Source organism: Pteronotus mesoamericanus, unplaced genomic scaffold, assembly GCF_021234165.1.
Source record: "Pteronotus mesoamericanus isolate MK-2021 breed Mesoamerican mustached bat unplaced genomic scaffold, CSHL_Meso_final scaffold_85, whole genome shotgun sequence".
In the NCBI taxonomy this organism is placed as follows: domain Eukaryota; kingdom Metazoa; phylum Chordata; class Mammalia; order Chiroptera; family Mormoopidae; genus Pteronotus; species Pteronotus mesoamericanus.
This window is the reverse complement of record NW_026555329.1, coordinates 54316636-54340126: the sequence shown is the minus strand read 5'-3', so window position 1 is coordinate 54340126 and position 23491 is coordinate 54316636. Positions and strand designations below refer to the sequence as shown.

The 23491-nt window shown below is 35.7% G+C and overlaps 1 protein-coding gene across 2 annotated transcripts in view; it reads right to left on the bottom strand.

The window, feature by feature from the left end:
- Positions 1-23491, bottom strand: part of MET (MET proto-oncogene, receptor tyrosine kinase) — a 151063-nt gene that overhangs the window by 34314 nt on the left and 93258 nt on the right. For both annotated transcript variants that reach the window (XM_054564436.1, XM_054564437.1), the window contains exons 4-11: positions 16668-16802; positions 15723-15896; positions 11012-11172; positions 9359-9461; positions 9109-9245; positions 8236-8397; positions 7371-7470; positions 3697-3915 (exon numbers count right to left, since the gene is read on the bottom strand). In XM_054564436.1, the coding sequence (XP_054420411.1) occupies positions 3697-3915; positions 7371-7470; positions 8236-8397; positions 9109-9245; positions 9359-9461; positions 11012-11172; positions 15723-15896; positions 16668-16802 (1191 nt within the window). The remainder of the gene's footprint in view (positions 1-3696; positions 3916-7370; positions 7471-8235; positions 8398-9108; positions 9246-9358; positions 9462-11011; positions 11173-15722; positions 15897-16667; positions 16803-23491) is intronic.

Genomic DNA, 23491 nt, shown 5'->3' with positions numbered 1-23491 from the left:
ACATCGATTGGTTGCCTCTTGTATGTCCCCCAACTGGGGACTGAACCCTCAACCTAGGCATGTGCCCTGATCTGGAATTGAACTGGCAACCTTCTGTTTTGCCACAATGCCCAACCAACTGAGCCACACCGGTCAGGGCTATGCTTCCTTCTGATGCCCAGACACTGACTCAGGCCTCTTCCTGACCTCCCAATCTTTGTTCTTGTGCTTGCAATGTCATAGCCCAAGTCTCTGCTTCCTGTCTTAGCTGGCCTAACTTCCTTCTGCTTCCTATTTTAGCTGACTTCACGAGACTGGACTTGAGAAGCATCTCCATAAACATATATAACGTGCCCCAGAAAAAACATAACCCCCAGGGCAGTGTCAGGCAGTCCCTGTTCCTGTACTTCCTTAGTTCCATAAAATATGTTCATATACAAAAAGTCATATAATAAGAATTGATTTTTAGATATTTAATAAGAATTGATTTTTAGATATTTGAAGAGTTTAGAGCTCCTCCACTTAGAAAACTGTACAGATATCACATACCACATGATAGAAAAATCTATTATAAAAGGTATTTTGGTATACACTAAATAAAATTAAAATGGAAAACATTGTAATTTAGTGGAAAGAAGACCAAATTTGGAATCAAGACACTTGAGCATGAGCCCTAGTTCTGCTGTTCACCACCCTGTCCCCACCCGAGGTGACCCAAGACAAGTCACCTAATCTTTTTAAACCTCTGTTTACTTTTCTATAAATGGGGATGATGATCATGTATTTCCCAAACCTCATAGGTCCACCTGAGTCTCAGATGAAATAATGTATGTCAAAGTACTGTGTTAACTAAAATGTCACACAAAGGTGAGCTGCCTTTGACATAAACATTGTGCCTTAATACCTACTCCCAGAGAGATGTCTACTTGTGATGACCACGGTCCATCACTGGTGCTGGCTGACTGAGCCTTGCTCATAAGCCTCCCACATTGATGGGCTTTTTCATCTGTTCTGAGGAGTGACTGACCCTTGGTCTCTATTACATTCTCTGGCTCCAAAGTTAGCTGACCCTCTTTGCCATGGTGCAGTCATTGGGCCAACTGCTGACTGAGGTAATTCTTACAACTAGGGTGGGAAACTATCATAACTACTTTTTAGCCAAGGAATTCTTACATGCATGGCTGCTTGAGGAGCATAAACTCTTCCTGGCAATAAAAAGGAGTAAATTTCACTCTAAGCATGTATTCTTCCCATAGTGTTTTCACTAATGGAATACAAACACACTTCACACTCATGTTTTGAATGGTAATTGGACAAATAAAACAGTATCCCTTCTTTTTTTTTAAAATTTATTTTAATTTATTTTTTCAAATACATTTGTCTCTGCCTACCCCTCACCACTTTCCCTTGCCCCCTCTCTCCTTCCCTCCCTCAGCTCTTCCCCTTTGGTTTTTTTGTCCATGAGTCCTTGTTATATGTTCCTTGACTTTCCCTTTCCCTTCCTTTTCCCCGCCCCCCCTTCCTTCCATCTTGTCTCTGTTGATTTCTTTTCCTTTCAATGTTGCTGGTCTTATTTTCCTTGCATCTTTGTATTGTTGTATAAGTTAGGTTCCACTTATAGGTGAGATCATATGGTATTTGTCTTTCACCCCCTGGCTTATTTCGCTTCGCATAATGCTCTCCAGTTCCATCCATGCTGTTGCGAAGTTTAGTAGTTCTTTTTTCTTTCTGCTGCGTAGTATTCCATTGTGTATATGTACCATAATTTTTTGATCCAATCATCTACTGATGGGCATTTAGGTTGCTTCCAACACTTGGCTATTGTAAATTGTGCTGCTATGAACATTGGGGTGCATAGGTTCTTTTGTATTGGTGTTTTGGTATTCTTAGGGTATAAGTCCCAGCAGGGGAATCACTGGATTAAAAAGTGTCTGCTGCTTGTCCAGAAGAGGCTTTTTCTTTTCTGATGCTTTGCTTTCTTAATTTCTTTCATAGGAGACGCAGAGGTTTTAATGTGATCAACTTCAGAGATTGGTAAAAGATTGAAGTGCTGTCACAGAAATATTCTCTTATACCTTAGATTTCCTCTTATACTGAAGGAAAATTGAGTATGAGAAAAGACCAAATCATGATACCAAAACAGTCTCTTTAAACTGCCCCTTTTCCCCCAGATTGCCACTCTGTGACATGACAGGTGCTATATTCTTGTCAGAGAAAAGGATTATTCTACATACAAGCAAGAGAAGAAAGTGTTTTGTGCCTGTTTCCAGAGATCCTTTGGGGCATGTTGGGAACAGCACTGAAAGGCTGAGATGATGTCAAATCATATTTTTCTTGGTCCAACAATTTTGTAGGGCACTGAAAAATGGTATTTAATTTATAGAAAAAGAAGGTTTCTTCATCTAAGACTGTGCTCAGGAGGATAAAGAACTATTTATCTCTAATCCTTCCATCATAGACACAGGGATAGAAAAATAGAGTTTATCTGGGCATTAAAATATTTGCAAGTAAACTTGTTTTCACCAAGAAAAAAACAAATGGAATCTTTCAAATGGCAGACGCAGTAATTATTGAAAGCAAAAGGTCACACTAGATTAGTTTTATTGAAAGAAAAGAAGAGATAAAAGCTTTTTCTCCCTTTATAAAACTAATTAAAGAAGCAGATGAAAGAACTTTGCTGTGGTAAACACGTTGTTCATTGAAGCAGGCTTCCATTTAATTTCATGCTGGGCTTGCTTAATTATTGTACAAAACACAATTGCAAGATTAGTAAACTCGTATGAGTGTGAATGTGTGCATGGGTTTGGCTGAACATATAATCTTGTTGAAAAGAAGAAAAATTTCAGTAGAAACGTAATATTATCTAAATGAACATGATCTATGAGAATTTATATTATACCTAAACAAGGACTATCCTATTCTATTACTTTGTGTTTGTGCATATTTGCATTCAGGCTCCCTTTTAGGGAAAAAAATCTAATTGTCTAAAAACAACCTGTTTAAGGATAAATATTTTGTTGTTTTTAGTAAAAGACTATAAATAATTAAAGTCTTGATCATTTTGCCTGCCTTATTACTATTTCAAGTAAAAAATGACTGAAGCCACATAAGAAAGTTGTATTCTAGTCATTTTTTCATCACTTGTCAAACCACTTAACCTCTCTGGGCTTTAGTGTTCTTTCTTTGCAACAGGCTGGGTTAGAAAAGATTACCTGTTGTTCTCCAATTAAATTATAGTTAGAGGCTAATATATTTCTAAGGCAGAAGAAATCAAGCTCCATTTATAAATCAGCTTAGAGATGACTAGCCAGATGCAAAATTCCAAGTATTTCAAGGAAGTACAGAACTACAACTAATGCATTTACTTTTGTGGCTCTTACCTTTTATCTTATAATGAGCTCATTTAGGTATCCACTTAAATACATACATAACATCAGCAGGATAATGCATCACAGGCAGCCTATTTAATGTATCTGTATCCTACATTTGCCACTTTTTAATACATACACAAGAAAGAGTTGTTAAATGCTTCCTTAAAAAGCATCCATGATTATAGACTTACCTTTAATCCTGTGCCAAAAAAATTTGTTTTTCAGAGCTTTTTGCTGATGTAGTGTAAGATAATGATCAACCAAATACAAAAATTCTATTCACATAGCCATGTGGTCAATTAAGTGCTAGTTGATGATTTAAGAGGGCATTCTGAGCATTTCTTACCTTAATTTCCAGTACATTTTCATTGCCTATTGAGATCATCACTGGCTTTTCAAAAGGCTTAAACACAGGATTATGTACATAAATGAGATCGAAGTATTTGGAATGAATCCCATCTAACATAAAAAAGGCTTTGGTTTCCAGGGGGAGCTGCAGATTCAGCTGTTGTAGTGAAGGAGTTGTACAGCAGATTATCTCTGAATTAGAGCGATGTTGACATGCCTATAATAAGACACAATCATCCATTATAAACAGAATATGGCTTGACAACATCAATTGCAACTTTCACATTTCACTATTTCAAACAATCAATTAAAAGATATAATTTTTGGAAGAAAATCAGCATTTAATTTTCTAATGTTGAAGAACATATTTCTGGAAGCACAACAGATACAAAATTATCTAAACAATGCAATCTTCAAAGAAACACAGAACTTCACTTCCTCATAATAAGCTATATGGTACAATGCTTTTTCAACTGCTAGGCACCATAGAGTTCACATTATAATTAACTATGTTGTTAGGTCATTTTTTCTAGTGTGTTTTAAGATTTATTAATCACTGAGTGCCAGGTTCTGTGCAAAATACTTTAAGGTTGGTCTCATTTAATTCTAGCAATAATTATATGAGATAGGTGCTATGATTACCCACATTTTGCAAATGAAGAAATGACTTTTAGAGCTTACATCCTCAGACTAGGTCACACAGGTCTGAATGGAAGAGTAAGGACCGTAAATCCAAAAATGACTCTCTTAATATGTACTGCTTCTTGCTCACTCTAAGTCTATGTTGATAAATCTTTTCCTATGCTATTTCACAAAGACTTTGCTATTATTATTTCATGCCCCTTCATCTGTCATTTCAAATATTCCCCTTTGGAATTTTGATTTATGGAAGTTTGGAAAATGTGGTTTCCTCTTGATTATGCTTAGACTTAACCAGCAACACAAAGTGGCACACTTAAGGTAAAATGGTTGGTTGCATTTTTTTTCCCCAAGGAAAAGATAAATATGCAACAACATCCCTTAGATTTCCTTTTCTTTGACAAGCAGAGTTAAAGATGAAACAATTACTTATTCCTGCAACAGAAAAAGGACTCAGGATATACATAAAAAGCACAAACAAAATTGGGTATTGGGTATATTCTTTTAAAAATAATTTTAAAAAATTATCCTACATTTAAAGTGTATGCTGTAAGCAGACAGAGAAAACTGATATATAAATACAATATAAATAAAATCATTTAATTTCATAGCAAATTCATATTATAATGCTGAAAGCAATTTATTCATATCATCTGGAAAAAATAGAAATGAACTATCACAATAATTATCTAAACAATAAGAAATTTGAAAACTACAACAGGCTGCTGGCTTTTGAGACATAATGTACATTAACCAATTAATACACATTTTGTTGAGATGATTAGTATTTTAATTTTTATTTATTTTTCTTTTTTATGGAATTTATTGGGGTGACGTTGGTTAATAAATATGTAGGTTTCAGGTGTACAATTCTATAATATATCATCTGTATACTGTATTGTGTGATCACCACTTCAAGTCAAGTAGTATTTTTATTTTTAAAGATTAGAGTTTATTGGACTTAAAGTTATTGTGGCTGGATCAATATATCTAAATCAGGCTTGACCAAGAGTTTTTATTTCTTAAATAATGAATGGGTTCAATTAATTATGGTCAGCTTCAAATTCTACAAGTGGTAGGGAATATGGAAGGAATATGTCTCTTTATGAAGTAGTTTTAACAAACAACAGTCAAACAGACTCAGTGAATTTTATATTCCTGTCTAATTCTAATGCATAGTTCTGTTGAATTAAAACAACATAAGTTTACATTTCCAGATATGTAAACAGATAGAATTTTTATCTTCTATCATTGTTTGAATCTTCCTTGGGATATGCTACTCTTATGTCACACAGGTTTTAAATAAATACTTGGCTATAAATAAATCAAGAAGGCTAAGAGGAGTTCTATCTGTTGTTATTATGCTGGTGAGAGAGAAGGAAGAAAATTTGGCCATGTTTTAGTAACAGGCTCGATGTAAATTAGATAAGCTAATGATTTCTCAGATTTCTACTTTTAAAAAGTCATACGCCAACACCAAAGAAGGTTATTGTTATTCTCACTTGGATAATAATTGTATACTTGGCTGTGGAGAATTAGGGTCCTTTAAATTAACAGCAGCGGTATTCTAACTTTGTTTGTGGCTGTGTGTAAGGATTGGTTTTAAAGCTCTCTACTTCATACATGACTCTCTGGAGTACAATCTCAGGAATATGATAAGAATCTAATAATACTCTTTAGAGGTGATGCAATGTGGCTGATTGAGAAGGTCAAGAAAATTTCATTTAAGGTGACCTTACTGTTTGGTGACTTGGCTTGACATTTTTAGCCCCAAATTGGTTTTTGTAATTAAAGAACACTGTGGCCTTAGTCTTCAGGAAATATTGGGTGGGTAATCTAAAAGAAAGTGCTATAATTCAATCTATCACCTGCCCAATCAAGACCCTGCTTGAAAGGGGGCACTGAGAACTTTCATTCTATGTGACTGCACAAGCCAAACTAGATCATGGTATTTTATATCAGAGATAAACAACAAAAATATGAAATCTCTGTAACTAACTTCAACCTTCCTAAGGTCTAAACTAAAGTTACCATTTTAATGTGACCTATGTAAATTGTTAGAGCACAAAATAGGTCTTAAGGAGGCATGCAGTTAAATTGGATTGACTTTATAAATAAGAGAAGGAAAAGTGGAGAAACGCCAAAGAACATACATACACTAGGATAAGTACTCTAATGCTTTTTCTCATTACTTGATAACGTTCTAACAAAAGGACAAGAATGGTAGGAAGAAGTGAATGTAAAAAAAAACATTGTGTGCCTGCCACTTAGACATGGATGATGCTGCAATACTGGAGACTTTACCCACGGATTTAATAGAGCAAAGGGGTTGATGTTCTATGGTGCAATGAAAAAGTGGGGGAAGAAGAATGCTATGAATTGAATATTTGTGTCACCGCCTCCCCCCACCCCGCCCAATTCATTTGTTGAAACCCTAATTCCCAATGCGACAGCATTTGAAGAGCTTTGGGGAGGTAATTAAGTCATGAGGGTGACGTTCTCATTAGTGCCCTTACAAGAAAAGATACAGGAGAGCTTCCTTCCACTTTCTCTCTACCCCTCATGTGAGGTTACATGAGAAGACGGCCTTCTGCAAATGAGGAATAGTGTCCTCACCAGGCACTCAGATCTCCTGGTACATTGATCTTAAACTTTCCAGCCTCCAGAACTGTGAAATAAATGTTTGCTGTTTCAACCACCCAGTCAATGTTATTTTTGTTACAGCACCCCGAACTCACTAAGATAGGAAATGATGTTGTTTGTATTTTTACTGTCTTTACAAACACTGCCTCAAGCTCTTAATCATCATTAGTGGCTAAATATTATGTGTATGTGTATTGTTTTTACAATGTAGCCCGAGATATGTAGACGAGATAATTTTAGTTGTTGAATAAAAGTACTATTTGACCTACACTGTAAGGAAGATAGCTAGCAAACATTACAGGCAAACAGAAATGTCCTATGAACCATCAAACCCAGTAGTAGAGGCAGGGACAGAGAGCTTTAAACACAGCTATCACTCAAAGGACTTACCACTGTAAAGTTCCTTCCTACTTCATGCACGTTTATTACCATCCTCAGGACACTAACTGAATTCAGGTTTTTCCCAACACCTGTTATTGTGCTCCCGCCACTGGCAAAATAAAATAGAAAATTAGCGATATTGAGAGGTTCTTTCCCTACCAAGTATTTTTAAGAAAGAAATTCAATTAAATCATGTTCAGTGATTGCAAGTTGCAGCTAGAGCCAAAGTTAAATGAAATCTCAGTGCTAACAATTCTTTGGAAACAACTTATTTAACTTGAAAGTATTTTTAAAATGTATATTTTATAAAATGAAGAAATGCATTTATCTTTTTATTCATCAACTATGAAAAATAAATTTTTCTTCTGAAAAAAATACAAGAAGAATGAACATAACTATTGTTGCTAGACTGATAAAGTTAATGAAAACAAGGCAGACTGAACTAGGTCCAAGGAAATACCAATTCAAAGGCACACTAGTACAGGGAAAAGCTGTGTGCAGATCAGGCAGGGCAAAATACACTGAAGAGTAAGGGGGAAAAGGGTGATCCCACATTTGGGCACTGAGGTCATTAGAGAATTGACAGGTACATAATGTAAGTGTATAAATACTATCATGCCACATTAAACTGTTTTTACTGAAATCCATTCAAAATGTAATAGAATAGGATAAAATGTTTCTTGGCATGAACTAGCATTAATAAAGTCAAACTGCTTTCAGAAAAAGAATATAGTTTTTACTCCTGAGTTAGAAAGGCAGCTTTCAAAAGAAATGAAATAGCATCAAAGCTAAAGATAAAAACATAATTCCTCTTGACTACTCTGACAGCCTTATGTTCCTTATTTTCTTATAACCATCAGGAATTTTTACTTACCTAATAAAAGATTTGGTTGGATGAATTTCATAGACAATGGGGTCTTCCTGGTAACTGAAGCTGCCAGTTTCTCTGTTAGCTAAGTCAATTTTCAATTTAATAGGAAACTCAGTTGGAATGGTTTGGCCTGGGGTATAACATTCAAGAATACTATCTGACACACTGTACAAAAAAAAACAAAAACAAAAACAAAAAACCAATGAGGAAAACTGATCTTAGTTATTAAAGATACACCTACTCATATTTTAAAATTATATACATAAATAGAAAAGATATCACTCAATGGCTCCTAAATAGGAATTTCTTGATGTGGTCTAGAAAAATGCTCTTTCTAAGGGAGGCTGTTTACATCTGACTAGATCCCAAATTTATTCTTGTTTGAACAAGCCATCCTTGACTTCAAAACATTTAGGATTTTAAGTAATTATTAAGGTATCCTTTTGGTATTCGATTAAACTGAGCTATTCCAACTTTAAGAAGCAAAAATATATCTTCCCTCCAAACTCAGTCTCCCCTAAGTTTGTCACCTCCCCAAAGTGATTTAGTCTAATTGTTGACGGAAATGTTTATTTTAATTTATTGTCAATTATTAGAACCTCACAGCTCATACCATAGCTAGGATACTAAGATAAAATAGGGGAGAAGGTGAATGGAAAGAAAAAATTTTAAAGTGGAATTAAAAAACAATAAGGAAAGGGTAGAAAAATGAGCAAAAGGGACTAGGTGGGTTTGGAAAGGAAGTTTTATCAGCAGGAGAGTAAATGATAAATATGTTGGCTTTTTTTCCCACAAAAAGAATATTTTTTTCTTGATTGGTTAGATGTAAATATTAATACTACATGATTGATGCAACTAAAAATAAATTTACAACACCTTTTTAAAGTACAGGTTTTTCCACCAATTGAAATGTGTCTAGAATTTCCACTGTTTAGGTACTTTCCGGTTAAAGTAAGTAAAGTGCCACCAGTCTTAGGACCAAAACTTGGAGAAATACTTGTTATTATAGGATCCTGATGAGAGATAAAAACAAAAAAGCAAAGTAAATTGTTAATTTTATAACTCTAAGTAGATTAAGTAATCACTAAATATCCTATTTCATGAGAAAAGTAATGCTTAGACTTACCACATAAGAAAATGTATTATACTGTGCTGTCCCTCGACCGCTTGAAATAATTATGGACATATTGAAATGCTCATTCGTTGCAGGAGCAACTGTGCATTTTAACCTGAAAAAACAAAATAAAACACCCCAACAACAAAGTTTAATATGTTAACAAATCCAAGTGAGGCATTTTCTGGTTTAGTTGACTACTCTAGCTAGCAAGCAGAATTTTGTGGAAAGCATTATGACTGAAAAGTGTGCAATTCTATTCCTGTACTATTATGTTATCTTTATACTGACTGCATTACATTATTTATATAGACAAAATAGGAAATGTTAAACCTCATCAATGCAGACTTCACCAATTGAAAAGTTCATAATACTCTAAGTCTAATCCTATAAAACTGTAGGTATAATATTTGGCATACTTAACAAACAGTATTTCAACAGCATATAAAACAATGGCTAATTATAAATAAGCTAAATATCTTCAAAGTATGCCAACAGGTACAGTTCTGTGATTACACTTGCCATGTGCTTATTTAAATTATTTTAAAAATAATGAAATTGTGATAGGCTTTCCATAGGATTCTTTTACAATAATCTTATGGTCCTGAAAAAGTATTAATATAATTTGTTTTATTAAATAACTTTTTAAAAAAGATAATGAATTGTTTCACTTTTTATGAGCTCTAATTTATAATGCAATTACTAAGAATTTACAAGGTAAATTTTCAGAATGAACTGGTTTAGTCATTAAGCTAAACAAGTATGACATTTATGGATGTTTTGGTCTCAGTAAAATGGATAGATTTAGATCTTTGTGTAATCCTTAAAGGAATTCTACTATGTATAAAATAACCACTTGATAGACTAGTTTCAACTATAAAACTTTAAACATTTGGTTGTTGTTACTACATGATAACTAAAGATTTCTAGATTCTCATTCATTATGGGATTCAAATCTTATGGAAGGTACATACAGAATATAGTAGAACAAGCATAGGTATTGGATCAGGAAAGCTTAACTTAAAGGCCTATTCGCTCTTACTGTCTGGATTACTTCTGCTAAACTATACGCCATCTCTCTGAATTTCAGGAACCACCTTTGTAAAATAGAAATGTTATTGCTATCTCCCAGGAATTGGGAATGGCTAAATGAGATACACTCCTTATAGTACAATGCCAATAAATATCAGCTGAATGTAAACTTAAGCTCATTGAAAAAAAAAAGTCTCAACAATGTGATTCAGCTACTCTACATTTCTGAGGTTTAGAAAATGAATTTAGAAGACAGAGTACATATTGAACTATTCACTGATTTTTACAGAAAAAGCCATTGGGTAGTAAATTTGAAAAGAATTAAAGATGGAGTGATATTAATCAGTCCTTTCAAATCTACCCAAATTCTGAAGAGTTATTACAAAAAAGGCTGAAAACTCCCAGATGCTGGATTTTTCTTTTTTTCACCCAGGTAATGTCACCTTTCTCTCTCGTTAATCCTGGCAGTAAATAAGATTAACAAAACAAGACAAAGCAAATCCACAAGGGATGAGATATGGAAAGACTCTTTAATTTAAAAGATAAACTTCTGGGGCAATTTTTATAAACATTCATTCAAAAACAAAACCTGTTTTCCAACCACAACCCAGCAAAGCATTTTAAGATCCTTACATATTTGTTGTGCTCTCACTTAAGGTCAAGGTGCAGCTCTCATTTCCAAGGAGAATTCTGGTTTTCTTTAAATCAAATTTACTATTCCTCCTGAATCCAAAATCCCAGCCACATATGGTCAACATTGTCCCTCCTTCCAGAGGGGCACTAGTTGGGAAGACCTACAAGGACAACATAGAACTTAAAAAATCCAATATATCATCTTTCATATGTGTGGAAAACAAAATATGTATGCTCAGATAGTCTGAAATTCTTTCATTGTCTCACACCTAAGAAATTTAATTTTCACTGAAGAAATAATGGTCACAAATTTCAGAACATCTGGAACATTAAAACTATCTGACATGCTGAGGAAACAAGTTGTTTTCAGGAGATCCAGAGATGAGATAAAGAAGATTCAGCCTTGGTGGGAATGAAAGACCTTCTTGGGCTACTCTGAAATGAATTCACCTTCTAGGAAACTTCTGGGTTAGAGAAGACACACTTTGGACCCAGACTTTTATGCTTATGAGTCTGATTGTAACTCCTTCATGAGCCTCTAGATGAAACTCTGCTCAAACTCATTCATCAGCCTTAGAAGCCAAGCTCCAACATATGCCATGCTGTGTGTGCTACACTCCTGTTGCTGTGATATCCCCAACCCAGAGAAGACAGTCACATAGCAAAAATACCTCTTTTTATATCCAACGTTTATATTCAGCAGCTTTCATAATATCAAACACATACATAGATAGTATTCAATATATATCTGCCATTTATTTATAAATCATTTTCTATGTGTCAGGCAGCAACCTATGAATAAACGAATCTTGTTCTTTTATTTGTTAATTAACATTTATGATCGATTTGTGTTTTTTCTTTAAATATGGTCACTCTTTGATATATACCAGTTGGTTAGCTGACACACTCAGCTTTTAAAAAAATGATGTAATATTTAATACATTCAATATATTATTTGTATTAGAAAGAGATGAAAACAGAACTGGAGATAGCCCCAAATATGATCTCTATTGTAGTAATGTTTCTAATTATCTCCCTTGGCACTGTTTTACATCTCATTTCTAGGACTGTACCGCCTATCCTGTTCAATGTTAAATAAATAATAGGTTCATTTTATTATTGCAGGTTTACTCATGTGTGAAATGTAGTTTAAATTTATTAATAAAACTTTAGTAACTATAATAAGATAGCATTGGGTTTGTAGGAAGTCTATAAGACAACGGTTCTTAGACTAAAACTATTAAAACAAAACAGATTTCCAAGTTAAAAATAAGCTTCTCTTCAGCAGCTTTGTGACAATTGAGAAAGGAAATGCTCTTTTGGGGGGACACACTGTAAATTGTGCTGTGAAGTACAATGGTGGGAAAACAGCACCACTGCAGAGGCAACTCGAAAAGGCATTTATTTAAGGCCAGATAGTGAGAAGCTGAAAGTGACTCTTTTACAGTTTAGAAGGCCTTTTAGCAAAATTCGAATCTGCCAAGATTCCCATCCTTCCCAAGTAAATAATCACAAACCAAAGTCTTAACTTTCCTTGTTTACCAAATCCTTTTAAAGTTTTAACTTAATGCTTTTATGGTAGCTATTTTACCCATAAAATCCATTACACAAGTTGAGACTTTCATGAAAACTTACCTTGTCCTTGTCTAGCCAAATGAGAACTGCCAGGAAAAAAAATCTGTTTATTAATTTTGTTAGAAATACAGTAGGAGAGAATAAGACACCTCGCCCTCCTGGATTCTCTTCAGCTTGAGGCGCTCACGCAGCTGCTGTTCCCTCTCCTAATGAGGCTTCCCCAAGAAAACAGCTGTCTAAAGCCTGATCTCACAGCTGGATGTCCCCTCTCTATGTAAAAACTGAAATCTGTCACTCTATGTGCATCATGACTTTCTATATGAGGCAAAGGGATTGGATAATGATTTGAGAAAAGACACTGAGAGGTATTCAATTGGTGAAAGAGAAATGGGTATTATGAAAACTTGGCTAGACAATGAAGTTTTGAAAGACCAACTCTGCTTAGCTTTTCTCTCCAGACTGAAATACTAGAGGGGGGCATCTGAGGATTGTCCCTAGCTTATGGGGTAATGTTCACTTCCAGGGGGAAAGGAAGGAAGCAGTATTGGACTACACACCCTTGGATAGAACCAACAATGGGCTGGCAAACTCTGAGTTATCCTGAAGGTCAGAGAAACTCTGTGGGAAGGAAATGAGTGTCCGGCATAAAGCCACAGAGGCTGGGCCTCCCACCTGTTTGAACAGGGGAGAAATAGCCACAAAAAGGAACTCTAGTCCTTTCACAGGTGAAGATGACTTAAATGATAATGTTTTCAAAGCCCATCAGAATAATACACAAGAAAACTAGAAACAACAACAAAAAACCTTGGAAAATTAAAATTTGCAATGTATCATAGTAATGTAAGCTATTAACAATAAAGGAAAACAGGTGAGGAGTATATAGGAAAACATAAGCAACAAACTTTGGAAAAATGAAATTTGCCTCTTCAGTAGGAAAAAAATCACAAATATACTGGTGACAGTGTATTGACAGCATGATCCATCCCCCCATAAAATATCACTTCTTTTCTGAGTCTTCTTATTAATTAATAAACTGTTTTATTTCTCACTCAGATTGAATTCAATCCTACAAGATATGACAATTTTATCCTGATAAATTCAGAATACGTGGGAAAACATTACCTTTTCTAAAGCATTTCTCATTGCTCTTTAAGTACAAGATCGGGCAATGTGTTTGAAACAAAATAATGGGCTTGCAATCCTGAATTATCTCATATGTGGAACTATAAAGAATTTCAGCCACTGAACATTATGTACCTTGAAAAGCAAGTTAACTTACATTTATCGGAAAGTGAAATCCTGTACGTTAGCTGGGTTTTGTGCCGATAGAGTTTAAGAGAGATAAGAAAAAGATGAATAATCTTATTTTTTGCAGTAAGAACACTGAATGTCATGCTCTAGTGCAGCATGAAATCTTCCTAACAACTATGAACCAAGAAGGATTGGACTCGGCTGCACCACTTTCCTTCTAACCATACAAGCCCAAGCCTTGCTCACTTGTGCATGATATAAAATTGCCAATTAGAACGTTGGAGTTAGGAAAGGTGAGAGAGCAGGAAGATTCAAACAGGAGAGATTTCCTGGTTCCAGAAAATTCTAAAATATTTATTCTGTTTTTAACATTTTAATATAGCTTCCATGACAAATAAAAAGAAGCACATTGGTTAAAATTAAATGTTTCATTTGTACAAGTTCTCAACCTATTCTTTATTTAAAACAACAGCCTGGCTATTTTTGAAAAGAAATAGCGATTTAACTGTGTGTGTGTGCACATGCATAAACACACACACACACACGCCATGCTCATATCTCTTTCGTGAATAGCTGACCTCAGCTTTTTAGTGCCTCAAATTTCTAAGACTGTGTGTTTACAAAAGTATAAAATTACATGTGGTTTTAAAAGTATATTAAGAACAAAGAGAAGCGTATATAGATTTAAATTTTTCTTCCTGTCTTCTAGTTTATTCCTTGGCTGATTGAGCTAAGTCTTAATAATTGTGTCTCACCCAACAGAAAATAATTTGGTTTAAATCCTAGTCACCCAGTACAAATCTTGTCCCAAACCATGACTAAATGAAAACAGCCATGCACTTGGGGGCAGTTCCTGTTCTGACTCGTACACTTTGTTTACTTGGGCTTCAACCAGGCAACCAAGACCTTTAACTTGAATATTTCACAAGGGACCGTTTACTGAAGTCCAACTGTTTTACATGCAGGCAGAGAAAATATACACTGGGTCCTCATCAGGGAAGTATTTTCAAGCAAAATGTGTTTGGATCAAGACACTTTTTAAAAATGCCAGGGAGAGTTGCAAAGTGCCAAATATATCTTACATAAGTAAGGCAACAGAGAGATGGAGGCCACAATGTCATGGCTGAAGTTTATTGCTAGAAGCTATGTTCTCTTAAGAGCAGAAGTGCTTTTGTCTAGTTTGAGACTGTATCTCCCTGGTGTCTAGAATTATGTCTGCTGTGCAGTATGCACTCAAATATTTTTGGAATCTAATAATTAAAGAATGAAATGGCTCACACAGTCTAGATTTTAGTATAGTCATCAGCTGCACCTTTATGGTTCTTCTAGGAACTTGGGGAGAAGGTGCACCACCACGCATGGGTGTTGATCATCTACTTGACCCGAGAAGTAATCTATAATCTCATCTGTGATGAGACAAGGCCACCATCTCTGGAGTTGGGCAGGAAGAAACCTGTCTTGTTTGCCCCAGCATGGCTGTGATCTCTAGCTTGCATGGTTCAGTGTAGGGTTCTGGGTAAGGCCACGAGCAGATCTCAGTGTGTGGCAGAGGCTCACATCTAGGCACCTGGCAGATAAAGTAGGTGGTAAGAACTCAGAGAATGGGGGAGTCAGGAGGGAGCAGGTCCCAGTGTGAGGAAATGGGGAGCTTATTCACACAGCTCTAAGAGAGAGCAATTTCCCAAGGAGAAAATCTCAATGAGTTTGAAGCAAGTACTTCAGGTGCAGGACTAGGGGACATGCCCAAATGCTACCCTAAAGAAAAAAGGTGGAGGGAGATGGTGCCTTCCCATAGACAAATGAATAAATTGAGTTTTGGATTTTTTTTCCATTAATAGGATTTGTATTTACCAAAAACATATTTATAACTGTCAGAGATTCCTACCTCATAGATTGTAGGATGGCAGATCTCTTGAGTCCATGCTCCACTGGGGCATTCCTCCAATTGCACACATTTGTTCTGGCACCAGCCACACTGTACAAAGGGGGGGGCAGAGAGGCACTGACTGCAGGACTGGAAATGTTCACAGCCCAAGCCATTCAGTGGGATCTTGGTGATCTGTAAAGAAAAGTGATGGAAAGAGCTTTCAGAAGTTTGTTTGTTTGTCAAATAAAAACTGAATATACCAAATATACATGTAAATATAATTTTACAGTCTACTAGAGATAACATCTATGTGTGCAAATCATGAAATAATTACTAGGTGATTAAAGTAAAAAACAATCAAATTCCTTTCTTCTCTCTACTGTAGACACGTATGTGATAGAAGTTACCATTAGTGTCCAGCGAACACAAGCATTGTCATGCAATGCTAGAGGTTCTATTTAATAGAGATATTTTGCTGTGTTTGAGACAATTTTAAAATAACAAGAGAGTATAATTTAAGCAGTTGGAAAACACTCTTGAACCCCTGGGAAATTATAAGTAAGTTTACATATCATTCTGGCATCAAGATGCACCTCCTTCTCTCGGAGGAAATGGCTATTGGCTGGTTTCAGATTCCAATATGCATTTTTAGGATCAATCTGCCTGCACCGGAGTTCTTCCCTCAGGACTGTAATACTAATTCAGCATGTTTGTTTTCCTCATTGAGAAATATAGGACAAAAGGAAAAGTACACATTATGAAAAGGACCTTCCTTAGGTCTTACTTTCCCTGAATAAAAATTTAACTTGATTTCAGAAGATCTCTGAAATACTCAAGAAATAACTTGATAGAGGAGAGGTGAATACAAGACAAAGAGAGAAGTCAAAAAGGAAACATGACGCTGGCTACAAATACTTAGGAAGAACTGCGTCCATGGCACCTCTTTGGGGGAACAGGGCTTACCTTCTTCCCAGTGACAACCAGTGTGTAGCCATTTTGGTTTAATGGGTGCTCCACAATTGATTCTGGAGACACAGGGTGGGAATCCAGGCGAAAGTTCACATGAGGGGTTGATGATCCCGATCGAGAAACTACAACCTGAGAAATAAAACAGAAAACACCTTTGTTCCAACAAGCTCTGTTTAAATATGAGGGGAAAAGGTGGATGATACTGGTAATGATAATAGACTAGGAGAGCTTGTGGGTGTTAAAATCAAAGGGCAAACAGTTTATCTCATTGTAAATCTATGTGACATCTTCTAATCTTCTGCCTTGAAGATAATTCACGTGAACGGCCAAGACAGACTTTTCCTGTGATCTTTTAATGGCTTCTAGGGAAGGACATCTCCCAGTCAATCAGTCAGCACATGCAGACAAATCCTCATGATTGTATTGTTAACTGAAGAAGCCAAAACTCTCCCCAGAACACTTATGCTATGGGGATTCTGGATAATTTTTTAATCTATCCTTCTGATTCTCCCCACCAGGCAGCTTCCCTTGATGTAATGGAAGGCATACTGGATGGGGATTCTGGAGACCTGGATCTAGTTCCAGTTTTGCTATTCTTGAGACATGTTTATAGATCTTTTGAAGTCAAAATAGGCCCTGAGCTACTTTGAAATGAAGTGCAGTCATTTTTATAAACCATTGCTCCACCATATGCTATTACTTGGATTATAAATAAAGTACTGCTCCTTAGCATGGTTTTATAATAAGGCCTAATGGTTTTAACAATGTCTTGGAAATGAGGTTTGATAACTGGTGTCATTCTTGTTTTCAGGTATTTCTAATCCGGGGTGCTTCTTAGTTATATAATTTCCATTTGACCTACTGTTATAACCCAGTGATAATGAATTCTAGGGGTAAAATAAGGATGACTATCTGAGATGAACACTCAAACTTTAGGAGAGTTTAGAGGTGCTTAGAGAAACTTTCATTCTTAATTGAGGGTGCTGGAGGCTGAGCACAGCTCTGGGCTTGAAACTGACTGTGAAATTTCCTGACATCCCAAATATCCTTTTAGTTTACACTGAAAGTGTATTTATTGTATTTGCCATGGGACTGAAATCACAGAACAAACATATTCATTTGTGAGACTTAGTTAAATAACCACCCCTTCTACCTCAGCTTTCTCATCTTTAAAATAGGAATGAAAATTGTGAGAGGCAATAACTGCTTAGTACATAACAAACACATAGAACAAATAAATGTTCTGGGGAACCAGTAGTAATTTTTTTTTCTTTAAACACAATGAAGGAGTCAAGTAGCCTGAAACAATCTGGGAAGATTCCCAGAGTAGCGGTATGTAATTTGCTCCTAGAGAGTGGACTGTTGATAGAGAAACTAACCAAGTTTTCATAGAGCCCTAAAAGTTAAACATTATGATGTTTTTTGCCGTAACATTTGTTCTACCCCAAACACTCAACTCTTTCAAAACATTTCCATTAAGCAGGGTGGCAATGTTTGCACAGAAGTTAAATGATGGATCAAAGGTCATTTGGTCAGGATGGAAAGGATGGAAACTATTGTTATTCCTAAATTTAAAGCCAAATAGGTATTTATGACTTTTGCAATCAAAGTAAAAAGAAGTTCAATTACCAGACCTACCACCCTCTGGGTGCTGGTTATAAGCAGAATATCCAGACATTAGACTTTGAAAGCCTCTATCCCAAATTATCCAGATTTCAGTTACACAATTTTCTCATCTTAATTCACTTCTGGTGTTTACCACCTCTTGTTTTTTCCTATCCCCTTCCCCTCCCCTATTTTCATATTTTCTTGATTGTTGCCAATTAGTTCAAACTGAAAGATTAAAATCAAATAAAAAACTTCTCTCATATAGAAGTCAAAACAAAACAAAACAAAACAAAACTAAGCAAAACAAAACACCAGCCTCTCCTAATACCCTGATTTGGTCTCTGTATCATTCTGTGCTTTCCACTTCACTGAAGATTATTCATCCCTTGAACCTTCCTATGAATATGTGCATTCTGTGCCTATATCTTTAGTTTCTTCTGTTCAATTCAGACCTGCTAAATAACCACCACCTCCTAGTATCCCTTCTTCTACTGTATTCTTGCACTTTTTAATATCATTTCTTGTATCTATTAATAAGAAATCTTTTCTTAATTACTAGGTCATTATCTTTACCCTTATTAAATATCTGAAGCCTATCCAAATATTCATTTTTCAGAAAGGATTAACCTTTTTCTTTCTCTTTTCCTAAGGAAGATTGATTCAGGTAAGACTTTTTCTCTGGAGAGCACCATATGAGGTCTGTCCAGAAAGTGTCCAGCCAGTAATATGAAAAAGAGAGACATTTACTGAAGAAGATATAAGACACAAGAAACACTGTACATAGGACAATGATGGCTCAGTCTCTTTCAAAGTAGTCATCGTATCACCTCACACGGTCCTCCCAACTGCAGCATGATGTTCCTTCTGCTCTGGTAGCAGAAGCTGTGAAACAAATTTTGCCACGACATGTTTCATGCTAAGATCCTGCATCAAAATCTTGGACACAGTGGTTTTTGGAATTCTTAGATCAGATTCTAGTTCTTGCACTGTCAGTTGCTGATCCTTGTTGATTCCAGTCTGTACATGTTCAACATTCTCAGGTGTTCTGATTGTTGCAGGCCTTCCAGAATGTGGATCACTTTCAACAGATTTTCAACTATTTTTGAAGTGTTTGTGCCACACTTTTATTTGCACTGCACTCATTGCATCATCCCTGAAAACCTTCAAATCTCAATAGTTTCCACAGAGGAATGTTCAAGCTTAATGCAAAATTTGATGCAGACTTGTTGCTCTACTCACTCATTGATTTTGAATGCAACAGTCACACAGTACACATGCTCACTCAGCAGCATCTATTGCCCCCACTGACTAGTACAGAGAAGTTGTCGTTGTTCATGCATGTGCATTCCAGTCTACTCTCCTTGGCTGCCAGGTTACATCCCTATCATGCAAACCATTCTCATTATATTAACAATGGCTGGATGTTTTCCGGACAGACTTCGTATGCGTGGTACTCTCATAATGGGCAACAGCCAGGCATTGTGTTAAATGCCTTAAATGGATATTTTGTTTACTCCTCACAATAATCCTACAAGGTAGTTACTATTACTTTCCATAAAGAAAATATATAGAATTTTAGCTAGAAAGTATGAGTCAGGTTTGCAAGGAGCTTTATCTAATGCGTGAATTCATGGGCTTGACCTTTCCTTAAAGACTCTGCACTCCTGGAGCACCAGAGTAAGTATCAATAAAAAGCTTCAACTTTGAGCTCCTAAAAGCCACTTGCGAGTCAAGGCATTAAAATAAATTTCACAACATATTTGCCTTGCCAAATACTCCGTTTCAATAATATTGGTTGCACAAGTTAAGTGTGTCTGAGGAGGAAGATTCCACATCTAAAAGTCTGCTGGCACAGGAAACTTTACTAGAAGAGCTGGCAAGCTCTACTTTTGATCATCAGCTAGCATGAGTGTGGCTTGATACAGAAAATGGGATGAACCTGAAAAGACAGGAAAGCTGTGTGGAAAAGTGAGATAACTGGAGTTTTGAGCAGAGGTCATAGCACAGATGCTAATATCTTTTTAGTTGATCATTAGCCCTTTCTCTGAAGGGATACCTAAAGCACGAAGAATGCTTTTCTATCATTAATTCCTCACTTTCACTCATTGCCCGAATTCTAAAAAATTGAGTAACTACTTTAACTATCAACATATCCCTGAAGCAATGTTTGCAAAATACCTTTTGGTTGTCACAGAGATATTTCTAGGCACAGAACTAAATCTAGCATCTAAATTTAATTCTTATGATAAATCACCTGGCAATATTATGACAATCAGTATGAAACAGAAGACTGGCAATTATCTTTTAGTTTCTACTGTGTTGACAACTAATCTTTAGTGTTTAGGTCTCAAAATCTTTTTCTAATACGTTTGGGTGGAGGAGGTGGGAGGAATTTGAATTTACTTAATTGTTGTGGCTGTGATCTAAAATTGTCTGGGACAGGACATGTGTAAGAAATATACATACAAGTAAAATAAATCCTTTATGGCAAGATCTTAAAATTCATAAGCCTGAACAAAGTAATAAAAAACACTTTTTTTAATCCTCCCCCAAGGATGTTGTTTTCACTGCTTTTAAAGAGAGAGGAAGGGAGGGAGAGAAACATTGATGTGAGAGAAAAGCACCCATCAGCTGCCTTGTGCACGTACCCAGACCAGGGATCTGACCCAAAAGTTAGGTATGTGCTCTGACTGTGAATCAAACCCACCTTTGGGTGCACCAGATGATGCTCCAACCAACTGAGCCACACTGACCAGGCCCCGAACAAAGTAATTTTATGTGATACGTTTACAAATACATAGAATCTAGATCTCATCCCTCGACATAAACTTTTGTTTGAATTAAACTGTTTTAGAATTTGATTTTCTTTAAGAATGATGAATACGGTTTAACATAAGACATATAAGTGGCTTTCTGTCTACTCTTCATTTTTTTTTAAAGCAGACAATTAATTGTTTTTAGTATGCTCACAGATTTGTGCAACCATTACCAAAATTAGTTTTGGAACATTTTCATTACCTCAACCAACACCCCTTAGCCATCATCCTATGTCCCCATATACTCTTTAAAAAAATTTTTTTTGGTTTACTTTACTTTTTTATTTTTTATTTTTAAAATATTTTTTATTGATTATGCTATTAGAGTTGTCTCATTTTTTCCCTCTACTTTATTCTCCTTCACCCTGTACTTCCCCTCCTACTAGGATCCACTCCCTCCTTAGTTCATGTCCATGGGTTGTATATGTAAGTTCTTTGGCTTCTCCATTTCCTATACTATTCTTAACCTCCCCCTGTCTATTCTATGCATATCAATTATGCTTATTCCCTGAACGCCCCCTATTCTCCCCTCACTGTACCCCACTGATAACCCTCCATGTGATCTCCATTTCTGTGATTCTGTTCCTGTTCTAGTTGTTTGCTTAGTTTTTGTTTTTAGTTTTTAGGTTCAGTTGTTGATAGTTGTGAGTTTGTTGTCATTTTACTGTTCATAGTTTTAGATCTTTTTCTTTTTTAAAATTTATTTATTTTTATTGTTCAAGTACACTTGTCTCCATTTTCCTGCTACCACTTTCCCCTACCCCACCAACCCCACCTCCCACCCTCAATCCTTCCCCTCTTTGGCTTTGTCCATGGGTCCTTTACACATGTTCCTTGACTTGACCCTTCTTCTTTTCCCTGTTACCTCCCTCCTTCCTCCCCTCTGGTTACTTTCGGTTTATTTTTTCTTTCAGTGTTGCTGGTTGTATTTTTCTTGCTTGTTTGTTTTGTTGATCAGGTTCCACTTATAGGTGAGATCATATGGTATTTGTCATGCACGACTTGGCTTATTTCAACTAGCATAATGTTCTCCAGTTCCATCCATGCTGTCATGAAGGGTAGGAGTATCTTCTTTCTTTCTTTTTTTTTTTTAGTTATCATATGCCATCTTTTATTATGTTCACTTAATTATGTTTACAAAATTTTTTTTCCACATCTCATTTTATTATTCTATCATTTCTGGATAATATTTTATCCTTGAGTTTTAACCTTTCTAATGGAGAAAATAGTAATACATATATGAACACAGTTAAATAATTAACAATGCATTTCATGTTCTTATAAATAATGCAACAATGTTATTACATTTTGAGAGAAATACATTATCATAATTGCTTAATTTGATAAGCAAAATGCAGTTGTCATATCATCACAATTATATATTATTGCTTAAGATTCTAAGTATGTGACTTTAGAAAAGTAACATACACAGCATAAGTAAATGATTATGTCAATATGCATACACTTTATAAATAAAAACTAGATTTTATTTATAAAAAAAGATTTTATATATGAAAATCTTTTATACTCTGAACTTAATTCTCACACCAAATACATATGTCCAAGATCCAGAGCTCTGAGTTTTTTATTAAGATCTCAATGAAAAAATAATGTCTAAGGCAACAAAAGTTTTTTTACATGGTAGTTTGGGATGATTTCAAAAGTGTTTTTTTTTTTTTCCTTAAGTACTAAGGGTAAGAAATATGTCCACTGACTATTGGCACATAAAACTATGACTCATAGTATGTTATCATGAAAAGATACTAGAGTAAGAATTGGGCTCACAACTGGAATGAATTCACTGAGATAAAATGTGTTCTCTTCAGTTCTGTTATATGCTCTAGAAGGAGTTTCTTTGTTCTTTCTGCTACGTAGTACTCCATTATGTAAATGTACCATAATTTTTTGATCCACTCATTTACCGATGGGCACTTAGGTTGCTTCTAGCACTTGGCTATTGTAAATTGTGCTGCTATGAACATTGGGGTGCATAGGTTCTTTAGAATTGGTGTTTTGGGATTCTTAGGGTATAATCCCAGAAGTGGAATGGTTGGGTCAAAAGGCAGTTCGACTTTTAGCATTTTGAGGAAATTCCATACTGTTTTCCACAGTGGCTGCACCAGTCTGCATTCCCACCAATAGTGTACTAGGGTTCCCTTTTTTCCACAGCCTTGCCAGCACCCATTGTTTGTTGTTTGTTTATGATGGTCATTCTGAACTGGTGTGAGGTGGTATCTCATTGTGGTTTTAATTTGCATTCCTCTGATGGAGAGTGATGCTGAGCATTTTTTCATATATCTCTGGGCCCTCTGTATGTCCATCTTGGAGAAGTATCTGTTCAGGTCCTTCACCCATTTTTTAATTGGATTGTTTGTCTTCCTGGAGTGGAATCAT